This window comes from Eublepharis macularius, chromosome 4 (assembly GCF_028583425.1).
Source record: "Eublepharis macularius isolate TG4126 chromosome 4, MPM_Emac_v1.0, whole genome shotgun sequence".
Classification (NCBI taxonomy): domain Eukaryota; kingdom Metazoa; phylum Chordata; class Lepidosauria; order Squamata; family Eublepharidae; genus Eublepharis; species Eublepharis macularius.
Genome location: NC_072793.1, coordinates 67,814,872 through 67,827,059, shown reverse-complemented (window position 1 = coordinate 67,827,059; position 12,188 = coordinate 67,814,872). Strand labels below are relative to the sequence as shown.

The 12,188-nt window shown below is 40.7% G+C and overlaps 1 protein-coding gene across 2 annotated transcripts in view; it reads right to left on the bottom strand.

The window, feature by feature from the left end:
* NR3C1 (nuclear receptor subfamily 3 group C member 1) overlaps nt 1-11,725 on the bottom strand; it is an 80,804-nt gene extending 69,079 nt beyond the window's left edge. Inside the window, exons 1-2 of one of the 2 annotated variants that reach the window (XM_054978453.1) lie at nt 11,445-11,725; nt 8,070-9,254 (exon numbers count right to left, since the gene is read on the bottom strand). In XM_054978453.1, coding sequence (XP_054834428.1) covers nt 8,070-9,244 — 1,175 coding nt within the window. In that variant the 5' untranslated portion in view covers nt 9,245-9,254; nt 11,445-11,725. The remainder of the gene's footprint in view (nt 1-8,069; nt 9,255-11,444) is intronic. The other variant, XM_054978454.1, reaches the window with a different exon arrangement.
* Between the last annotated feature and the right edge of the window lie 463 nt (nt 11,726-12,188).

Sequence of the window (12,188 nt, the reverse complement as noted above, 5' to 3'; positions counted from 1 at the left end):
CAGTGTAATTCATTTTAAATAAATATTTACGACAAGGATTGCTCTACAGTGTCAAAGAAAGACAGTTTAAGCTTTGCATCTGGCAATGTGCCAACTGTGAAGCAAAGGAATTGTATTTGTTTCCAATTACTAATAAATCTGTGCATTCTCTATTCTATGTCCTCTTTGCCCGGTTACTACATTCTTGGGAACAAGAAGGACATTGAAGAATAAGATTTTATTTCTTAATGAACTTCTGAACAAACATCTGAATATTCTTCATTCATCACAGCAAGGAAGTAGCTAATACTACTAAAATAAAGAGGAAACTTGATACTGAAGTTAGCACAGTAAACCCTGCAATACATACAATATTCTTGATTTGCTTATTTCTTAATTTTTGCTGAGTAAACGTGAAGCTGCCCCCAATACTAAAGATATACGTTACGTATTCTCTACAACAAGCAATTCTGAAACAAAAAAGTTTTGCCCAACTGTCCAACTAGAGCTGCAATTTACTTTGTGGATCATGGTCTCTTGTAATTTGAACATAACTTTCAAATTCATTGATGACTTAACCCTTCTTTAAAAAATGCAAATATGGGAACCCCAATAATTTAATAAAGCGATATAAAACCAGACTGCTGAAATGGCTTCAGATTATATCTTCTATAATCCTAATGAATACATATGATTTCAAGCTGTTGCCCAGCACACATGTAACAGTAAATCTGTTCACAGAATCCCAAAGTTCTCAGATTACATTTTCAAGGGAAACTGTCTGCCTCACAATGGACTTACCTAAAGTTTTGCCCAAAAGATGGATATAGCAAATATTAAAAAGGAGAAGAAGAAAAAAAGATTAGCAAGCAGTCTTCATTATTTAGTCCGTTCATCACACCAACAGTGCAAGTAAGAAGCAGAAAAGAAAGCAGAAGCAATATCCACATATCTGGAAAAGTGTTGAGAAAGCTGTGCTCTGACTTCCTCATACAACTGCTTATTAAGTTTTCAAAGTAACACCAAGTTGTAATTCTATTAATATATAAATAAAATGTATGGTAACACTAGATGTTAAAATATCTGATCTGATCAATGCTAGAAATAGTTTGTCTTTTTCTAATTAACTTTTCCCCACTTCTCTCTCTTTTTTAAAACAAATAATAGTTCCAGGAGAAAGAAAATACTAGTTTACCAGGAGGTACTATCGTTTTCTGAAAATGAGATGTATAATGCTGGGTTAGCCACTTTACTATTAACACGCATTCAAAATGAACTGCATAACCCATACAGAGAATCAATTTTCAACTGTTAAGTCATGACTCATTATCTGACAGCTGGATCGTAACTTGATCCAAAATAGGGTGCAGTGCCTTAAAGATCTTTTGGAGGATGGGCATGTTAGACACTTAGGATATGATAAACATTGAAAAAAATTCTAAAGCCATACTGCTTCTCTACATTTCAGTACACAAGATACTAACTAGAGTCCAAAAATATTATGCTCAAGTAGCTAGAAAATGAACAAAAATAAAATTAATGAAGTCCTACACACAACCTTACAATGAACAAAAACATCAAAGAATTGAGGAAGGGGCGGGGAGAACACAGGGACAAAATCTTAATAATGTAATTGTCATAGAGAAGCCCAGAGCAGGTGCTGCTCTAGAAAGGTTGAAGGTCACTTCTTAAGAGTTTTGATACTTCTTATGGATTTTGTTTAAGCCCTTTATAGATTATCATACTATAAATTCTCAAGACTCTAGCATAAGAGGAGTTTGTAATTCAAGACAAGATAAAGGACTGAAAATTTGTAACATTTTCTACTACATTGAGACTTTATTTTAAATGAATTTCTTAATTGTATAAAAACAGCTCTAGCCATTTCCAAATAGTGTTTTTTTCCTTAGTGAGTCCTCGATTATTGCAATTCTAAGGAAGAAAAAATTGGTATAAACATGCCTCTGTCCACAGACAGTTAACTATGCTGTTAAATGGTGGTAGTCATCTTTTATATTAAAGTTGTTACACATTTTAATTGCTATGTCAGTTGACTTTATGAAAAACTGTTACTAAACAGGATTTTTTTCAACTGTATTTTATGGTCATCCCTAGTGGGAAAGTAAAATGAGCCTAACTCTTTAAAACTGGGTAGAGAGAGAACGCAACATAAAATTAAAATTTTTCCTAAAGTAATTTTTAAAAGCTAGTGCAACGTCCTTGTACAAACGCTCTGAAAACCTTCTCTTCAACTCTAGCCAGGCCAGTCTAATCTCACCATATCAATAAATCTTTAAGATTTCCTCACATTAAAAGCCAGTAAGAGACACAGATATAAGCTTTCTACTGGAATCGCGCTTAGTCAGTGTTCCACATCACACCTGAACCATTACATTTTTAACAAAATTAACCAGTGGGATTTATTTTATTTTGCACATTTTTATTCTGCTCTTCTCCAAGTACTTCAAAGCAGTGTATATATACTGTTATGTATTCAATTTTAGCATCACATCAAAAACCTGTTAGATAGGTTAGACAAAGTGAATGACTAGCCAATGACACAAACCAATTTTTATGAGGATTTGAACTTTGATCTCCAAGATACTAGTCTGACACCCTAATCATCACATGCTCTGATCTGAAGCAGTTTTGAAACATTATGAGAATCACATTTTAAAAGACATAAATCAAGCTGTATCTTGTATGTATTTTCATAGTGACTATTATTTCCACAATAAATACATTCTTATGCAGACATCCAAAAAGTCAGTAATTGCTATAGATTTCATTTAGTGAGACTAACTAAAAATGTATAAAGGCATAAACGTAACAGGAACTGACCATGTTTTACTGTGTTCTACTAATTATCTCAATGTTAATGAATTGTTCAATTCAGAATTCAATTCAGCATTTCTTTGACATTTAGAATGCGCCACCTACATATACAAGCAATAACTTTTCATTTTATAACTAATTCTGAACCTGTCTCCAAGCACGCTGATCAAAAATCCACATAATAATAATTCAGATGTTTTTGCAAACCTGGGAGACCCAGGTTTAAAATGCATCCAGAATAGAAAGGACTACCTGAAATTTGCAAAAATCTCACAAGATCATGTTTGACATTATGGGTCTGTTTAGCAAGTCCAGTAGGATGGGAGGCTTTTGGCTCCAAAAGGCAGTGAAAACAGAGATTGGGACGGAAGAACCCTATGAGGAAAGGCCTGAGCCCTATGAGGAAAGGCCTGAGCCCTATGAGGAAAGGCTGAGAGCCTTGGGAATGTTTAGTTTGGAGAAGAGGAGATTGAGGGGGGACATGATTGCTCTCTTTAAGTATTTGAAAGGCTGTCATTTGGAGTAGGGCAGGGAGGGAGCTGTTCCAGTTGGCAGCAGAGGGTAGGACCCAAAACAATGGGCTTAAATTACATGATCAAAGGTACAAGCAGGATATTAGGAAGAACTTTTTCACAGTCAGAGTAGTTCAAAAGTGGAATCAGCTGCCTAGGGAGATGGTGAGCTCCCCCTCACTGACAGTTTTCAAGAAGAGGCTGGATGAATATTTGTCAGAGATGCTTTAGGCTGATCCTGCACTGGACAGGGGGTTGGACTAGATGGTCTGTATGACCCCTTCCAACTCTATGATTCTATGATGAAGGGAATAAAAGCAAGGGGCAGGGCAGGAAAAAGGAGCAAAACCTGAGGAGAGGTAAGCAGGGAAATGGACAAAATTCCCCTCCCAGTGAGTCTTGCAAGCACCAGCTAATGCAAAAAATGGCCACATGCAGATAGACAAACTCAGGGAATGTGGCCATATTCAGATGGGGGCATTCTTCTGTAAACTTGAGGGCACCCCCAGAATAATACAAACAGTTTTTTTAAAAAAAAATGGGAAAAGATAATAAAGGAATATTGCCTGTGCTTGCACAAATGTAACCCTACAGAGAGACTGGAAGAGCCAGCTGAGTAGAGCTGCCACAGCCCGCTGCTGAAGCTAGCCCTGCTGCTAGTGCTTCTCCAAGATGTGCAGGTAGATGGATCGAGGAGGAGGAACAGAAGGCTCTGAAAACGCCCCCTTTCACCAAAACCAACCACGACACTGTTGTCACTCCTCTCTGGGTGGGGAAGGGAGATAAGGAGCTGCCCTGCCCACTTCACCACAAAAGTAGCAGCACTGCAGAAGGGTGGGTGATGAGGAAAGGAGCTGTTGCTGCTCACCTCCTTCTCTGCCAATACTGGTCCTGCCATCTCCACCATTCCTATGCAGGCAGATAGGTGGTGGAGAAGTAGCCACCCCACCAGCACATGAGCCAGGTGGGGGAGGAGGCAGAAGCGCTGCAGGGGAGTGGGCTGACCATCAAATAGCTGGCCTGGTGAGCAAGAGAGGGGAGGAGATTCCCCCTATGAGTCTTGTGGGCCTCCATTTGTACTTTCCGTAATTCCAAAACGTACTGACTCCATTTCCTCACATCCTCTTAATTTATTTTTACAAGGTGGTGTTCCAAATGTGCTCTTCCTCACATCAGAGCAATTTCTGTCTCTATGAAAAATGGGAGCTGTTCAGATACAGAGAGGGAAGGTTCAAAACCCCCAATCACACATCTCTTACATAAATTGTAACTTGGTCCACTGACTTTAACTCCTGCAAACTGCTCAACAAAACCTGGGAGCCAGGTCACCATGATGTATGGAAATCCCATCATGATACATAATATATCTGTCCCCTACTGCGAGGCTGAGGGAAGGAAGCACAGAAATTGGCACCCCCACAGGTGAGGCCAAGATACTGCAGCTGTGATTGTAAACACAACACTGTAACCATCTCTAGCGCCAGTCCAGTTCTTGTGGAAGAATACCTTCTCCAGGACTTCCACTGGAACCAGCTGAAATGCTATGGCTCTATGGTGACTGCAATGATTAGTTTTCAGCTAACAGGCAGCAATTGCTCCTCAGAATCACAGCACCTCAGGTTCTGGTCAGCCGGGAAGAGCTCAGGCAATTAGATTCAGATGGTGCTCTCACTGGTTTGGTACATGCAGGGACGCTTCCTGGAGAAAGAGTTACTGGGACTTGGAGGCTGGACTGCAAGGCAATCTTCATCATTTGAGCAGCCTGGACCCTTCTAAGGCCAATACCTGGTGCTCTTTGTTCAGCCTACATTTGGATAGTGACAGCACTGACCTTTGCTCATGCACAGGATGCAGGAGGATGATTCTTGATGCAAGGAGATAAAGGGAGGGGATTGGGCACCCAAGGGAAGGGCTGCCAGGACATGAAGACACAGGGAGATAGAAAGAAGGCTGTAGGAGTCACCCAGTACAGCTTAGTCTCAAGTTGGCTCATCTTTAAAGGCACATGGAGATTTCCTTCTAGCAGTTCTGGCTGACAACATGCAACAGAAATTTGCCTGAGAGAAGGGGCCCTAGGATGCAACACCCACTTCTGAAGACAATTTGGATATGAACCTTCCACACATAATGGCTGAAACCCTAAGGAAACTTTCCTGGGAGTAGGCCCCATTGATTAACATGAGATTTACGTCTGAGCAGAACTGCTTATGGTTGCTCTCAATGATGCTTACCTGGGAAAGTCTGGCTAAAGCCTTATCTGTGAGACCAACACACTTTCCACACCCATCTCTTTGGAGCCAGGGATCAGCTGTGAACAAATGAGGATTTTTACCCCTGAATATGCCATATTTGATTTCACTTCTAAATTTACAGCTGCAAATAGATACAGATAGAGTGGAATCCCACAAATTATCCATAGTGACTGAGAATGCACTGCCACCACTGCAATCACGCTCAATATACAGGTGGGGGGGGGAGCTTTCCATCAGCTACTACGACAGCTTAAAATTGAAATAGTCTTGAAACCCAGTCAAGGAATATTACCCAATCCCACAGTGATTAGGAAACAATAATTTACGAGAGATATTATATAGCATCACATGTCTTCATACACTCTAGATTAAACGCTCTTGCTTTTCCTGGTTTCTAGTTCACAATTTCCTTCTCTCTTTTCCACTCCATTATTTTGTTGTTCATCATCTCTAAGGTAATAACTAAATAGTCAATTTGAATTTTCTAAGATGAATACTAAAGCTAGGAACCAGCAGAGCTAGGGGGTGTCAGAAGAAGGCCATAGTCTCACACGCTGCTCTTGATGCCAGTGAGGTGGCCTTTCTTATAGCTCCGGGTGAATGTAAAGAGCTCTTAAATTAAGTGGGAAAGTACAATATAGAAACAGCTAAATTCAGACATCACACCAAACCATAGTTTGCATTAGTAATGATATCACAACAGAATAGTTTCAGCTTCTTAAAATATATAGCCAAACAATAGTTTAAAAACTGTTGATTTACTTTCATTTTCTATCTTCTCGGCACTCCTGTTTCCATGATGTGGCTGCTTCTAGAAAAGAACTACAGTCGTGGCTATGATCTGACAACTGAGACATCACATCGAGCTACAGTTATCACAACTACCACCACAAACATTATCATGGTGCCTTACCTGAACCACCAATCGAAACTACAAGATAATTACTAATTTAATAAAAAGCTACCATTGATTAATAGCCAGGAGAAAAAAATCATTTAATATTTTCTGTTCCCCATTACAAAAAAATACCAAACATCATCATGAACTTGCAGTTCTACCAACTAAAATTTGTCCTTGTCAATTAAACAATTGTTGGTTAATCTACTGATATATCCAATTAAAAATTCAAGCCTTATATAACTATATACTAGCAATAACTTCCGTGCTGAGAAATCTATAGTTAGATCAACATGCACTTTCCATTTGGAAGACTAAGTATTCATTCATCAAAACCCTGCTGGCGGTTTTCAACATTCCTCCTCCCTCTACCAAACACATAAAATTAGCAAAGCACAAAAAGCATGTAACTGCTTTTAATAACGTTTTATAAGCAGTAAGAATATCTATTGTGTTAAATAATTGAGTTAAATAATTCCCAACAGTAACATTTTCAGTTGTATTTTGAAGGCAAAGTAGTTGTGTGCAATACGAAGAAATATTAACGGTGATATTCATAACCTGAGATGTTTTAGATATATATTTAAATTCATAAAATACAAGAGAACTGTCCCATTTCATTTTTACATAAGTTAGAGGAAGCAGGCTCTGGCCTAGCGGGTTCAAACCATAATAGAAGTGTCATGACTAGGTCTCTCAACTGAAACAAACACCATACGCGACAACTGTTTTCCTATAACAATCCAAAATAAAACTACTTTTAATTCAGATTTTAATGTAACCATTAGAAAGAATTTATGAAAGAAAAGGAATTGGCAGCTTTATATTAAGCATTTCAAAAGCAAATCTGCAATATGCAAGACTATGTCCCCAGTTAGAAAAGTATAAGCGTGTGCTAAAAACTAGGCTCATAATGTTTAAGGTTGCCACAAAATGTCTCTCTCTTGGATGGTAATTCACAGCATAGGAAAGATATACTAGCTTGATTTTTTAAATCAACTTTGGATCCAAATATTTCAAATAGCTAATAATCTAAATAAATAAGCATTAATAAACACGGCTGATCATTTTATCAGCACAATAATGTTTTACTATGATTCACTTCCCAGCTCTACAATCAAAATTTAGATTGGTTCATATACTTCTTGCCTTTAAATATGGTAGATTAAAAAAATACGATCAAAATGATTGTTCATTGGGTAGCTAACATACCATCAAAACGAACAAAACTATTTAAAAGTTCAAATAGTTTAAGGTGAGGGCCCACCAAATAGTGTACTGAATATTCACTACTTTGAGAAAAGGCAACTTTACCTGTTCAACCAATCAGAAGAGTCTTCTGCATGTGGTTAAAGATTAACTTGAAGTAAATGTAATAGGTCTTGCGTTCATTCTTATTTTTTCCATCTCATTTTTTTTTAAAGCATGATGAAACACTGTATTATTTGATCAACCACAGTTTTTCTACTTACATTATGTTAACATATACTAACTGCCAGGTAACTAATTAGAGCTAGACCACCAATTTAAGGAAAAGTCAACAAGCATTTTATTGTACTACCTATACATGTAATAAAGTAAAAGATCTCTTACCTTGAATAGCCATTAGAAAAGGCAGATCTTCCAGAAAAATTCAAAGCTCCTATTGCAGTAAGAGCGTCATCCCCAGATCCTTGGCACCTATTCCAATTTTCGGAACCAGCAGGATGAGATGGAATGGCATTAAAAACTGGTTTCTGATCCTGCTGTTGAGAGACAGATGCCGTATTCAAGTCATAGTGGTACATTTGTCCTCCAGAAGTGCTGACACCATGAATAGAAATAGCAGATGTTTTATTTCCAAGCACACTAGACCCAGAGAAGCTAGCCTGGCAATAAACTGGGCCAATTTTCTCCTGCTTTATAACCCCAGGGGTGCAGAGTTCGATAAATTCTTCTTTTTCAGTCTTCACTTGTGGCATCTGCACTGTCTGGGTGGGCAAAATATCCCCACGCTCATTGATAGTAGGCTTAGTGTCTGGTAAAACAGGAGGCTTGCAGTCCTCAATTTCCTTCTCTTCTAGAAGAAACCCCTCATCTGCACCCAGAGGCGAAAGCAAGCTGCCTTCATCCAACAAGGGGTCCATTCTCCAAGGACTCCCATTTGTTTCTTTTCCAGGAGATACTGGTGGCAAATCAAAATCCTGCAGAATATCAAATGTGCTTTGGTCTTCAGAAAACAGCTTCAAGTTGCCACCATTACTGCCAACTTGGCCTTGCACTAAGGCTCCTTGCTCTGAAGTGCGATCATGACTAGCCATACTTGGGAACCCTGGCTCTAGGGGCACATCGAGAGATGCCGTATCCTTTGAACCTTCTGTCAGGCTAGAGGTCTTATTCAAGCTTGCAATACTTTCTTCGAGGAGCCTGAAATCTGTTTCTCCAGAAGAGAGACTGATTTGGCCCTGCTGTTGAAATCCAAGTTCGTTTCCCATCACTCTTGTATCTGTCTCGCCCATATATATCCCCATTGACAGCGACACTGCTTTGGAGAGATCTGGTTGTGGTGCATTGCTTCCTAATCCCTTTGATAAATCACACAGAGCAGGTTGCTGCTTGGAATCAGATTGAGAGGAGGCAAGCAGGGGAGTTGTAGATGCAGGAGTCTTGACAGGAGCTCCACCCCTAAAGGATGGAGGAAAGTCTATCACAAGTCCTCCTTTGTCACGGAAGCGAACACTTTTCCCTGCTTCCTCCCCTGTGGACTTCAGTGATTCTTTGGACTCCATTGTCTTAATACTGATTATAAAAGAAGGGAAATATTAACAATTAGCCCAAAACTGTACATGTATAAATCAAAAGTAACAATCAAACAGAGCCAGTGAATTGCTTAGTTAAAAAGATAAAACATTTTCCAATGCCGCTCCATTTCTAATCCAAAGGTTTGAGACTGAAATTTTTAAGTCACGTTCTCAATTTACAATTTAATAAAGTATTTAACTGTAAATCATGAAGAAAACTACTCAATTAGAACATCTTACTTCGTTTTTGTCACTGAATTATAAACACACCCCAACATTATCACAAAATGAAATGCATATATAAATGTTATCTCCGTTTTTAAACTAGAGATACCCAAGTACTTATTTTAATTTCAAGGTTTTGTTTCAACAAATTTTGGATTAACTACTAATACAAGTGAAAAACACAAACTCTTAGTGCCCAATTTCCACACACATTGGTCCTTCCAAATAGGGAAGAACCAATGACACTTTCCACCTGGGGAAAAAAAATTCCCAGGCAATGCCATGTTAACTGCTATACGTGCTTTCTTCCCAAACTTCTTTCTATTTTCCACTTCTACTTTTTACACTCTCATGGGTGAAGGGGGGGAATACAGGGTTCAGGGTTTGCCCAACTTAATGAATCATATTATATTCTGGTCCAGAGTAAGTTTCAAAGGGGTATAATTATATCAACATATTTATTGAAAAATGAAAAAATTACTCCTTTACATCTCACAAATTTCAGAAATGTCATTTAAAGAACATGTAATCAAAAATAACCTATTTACACTTAACACATTATTAAATAAACTATCTACACCTCATACCCACTCGCTTGGCGAAAACCAAATACGTTATTGTATCCAAAAGCTACTGAATGCTTGTGCAGAATATTTCAATTCCCATTAGCGATTGATTGGACAAATCTGACCAGATGTCCCCTTTAAAAGGACAATACTTAGAAATTCAAATGTTGAAAGGAAAAAGAAACTAATATTCTGAATGTTTATTAGGTTTCTTTTATGTTCACCTCTTCTCTTGTTTGGACATCTCACTTCCCCCCAAAACATATGGTGCTTTGTGAACTGACAACAGGGTTGACAGCTCCTTCAAACCAAACAATAAAAACATCATATAAAAACTGAAACAAGCAATTTGATTCTGTAACATCCTCCCTAGAAGTTGTATGAAAACTTAATTTTTTTTGCCATGGCGCCATCATGAATTTTTTTTTTGTTAAAGCATAGATCAGAAGAAAAGCGGGAAAGAACTGGAGTTAGTACATTGACAAGTTTCTGTCTCACTTTCACACACACTATGAAATGACAGACAAGGCCAAAGGGAGAAAAATCTGTCACATGATACGATTGCAAACCTTTAAAAAAAACACCTCGAGGATATTTAAGCACGATCTTTGTGAGCTGAAATGCGCCCCCTTTACCAAAAGTATATTTGATGGTGCTTTTTTTAAAAAAAAAAATGTGTCGGGACCTGTTGAGCGATCTGCTGGCACGCCCACTTCTGCAAAATAACACCAACCCTTTTGCTACAAAAACTCTCAAGTATTGAGATTTTTACTCCCTTGATTGTTTCCAATCCCTCGGCCCGCCAAATTATTTATTTTTAAGTAGAAGAGGGAGAAGGATCAAGAAAAGCAGAAAAAGGCAAAGTTTCTCTTTTTAAAAAATTTAAAATCCTAGGAACACTTTTTAAGAAACCCAGAAAATGTCATTTTCTCCACAGGAAGGGGCGCGGGGGGGGGGATCGGAAGGCGAGAGAACGAACTACTACGATTAATAGCCCCTCTGAAATTTTCTCTGAGGCCAGGCTCTCTCAGACGATATTTTAGGGAAATAAAATTAGACCCAAATGGCTGTGAAAGAGGAGAGCACGACCCCTCCCCTTCTCCCGCGGCCGAATTTAACGCAGACGAGTTAAAAGTTGAACGACCCGACAAAACGAGAGCCGCCATCCCACCACCCCCCTTTTCTGGCCTCGCGACTCAGTACCAAATCGCTTGGTCGGGGGGGGGGGGCAGCAGAGACTTATGACTGGGGGTGGGGAGGGTGACCTCTGAGAAAATACGCGCCACCGCCCCCCTCCTTCTCCTCAGCTACGCACCTCCCTTCGAAAAGCACATAACCCCGAAGAAGAAACCAACCCTCGCACTCCCGCGACGCCCCAAAGACACCCTTTCCCTTACCCAGTGGGGGCGCTGGGACCTCTCTAGCCGCCAACTTCCATGGCTCCAGCAAGAAGCAAGGCGAATAAACAACTTGGCGAAGACTGGAAGGAAGGAGAGTTCAGGGGCAAGGGGATTGGGTGTGGGGTGGGGGCTGACGCAGCCGCCCCTTTGCAGAGGAGCAGGGAGGCAGCCCTCCCCCTTCTCGCGCGCAGCGCCGCTCGCCCCTTACCTGCTCCTCCTCCTCCGCCTCGTCCACCCCCTCCCCAGCACACACTATTCCGCCTCCCCTCCCGCTTAATTAAAGCGAATTAGCCACACTTCGCCCCCCTCCTCCCTCTTCCCCCTCTTCCTAGCCTCCGAGCGTCCCGCCCTCCCCCTCTTCCTCTTCCCTTTCCCCCGCCCGGCTGCCAGCCGCTCCGTCTGCGCTCGGCTCCACGGCTTGCCCCAGCCACAAAATGGAGGACGGCGGCGCTAGCAGCAGCAGTAGCCTCCGCCTCCCTCTCCCTCCTCCCCTCCAGACATGGAAAGAGAGCCGATAGCAGAGACGCGCATAGGAGGGGGGAACAGCGCTGCGGCCGCTCGCAGCATAGCAGAGAGCGCGTCCAGGGAAGGAGCCCGCGGGTGCGCGCATTGCGGGGCTGCCGAGGGGGAACGGTGCAACCTGTTGACTGAGAGCGGCAACTGCAGCCCCAAACGGGTGCCTCTCCCTCCTCCTCCTCTCCCTTCGCCTTGCCCACCATTCTTCCCCTTCGGCTCTCGGTT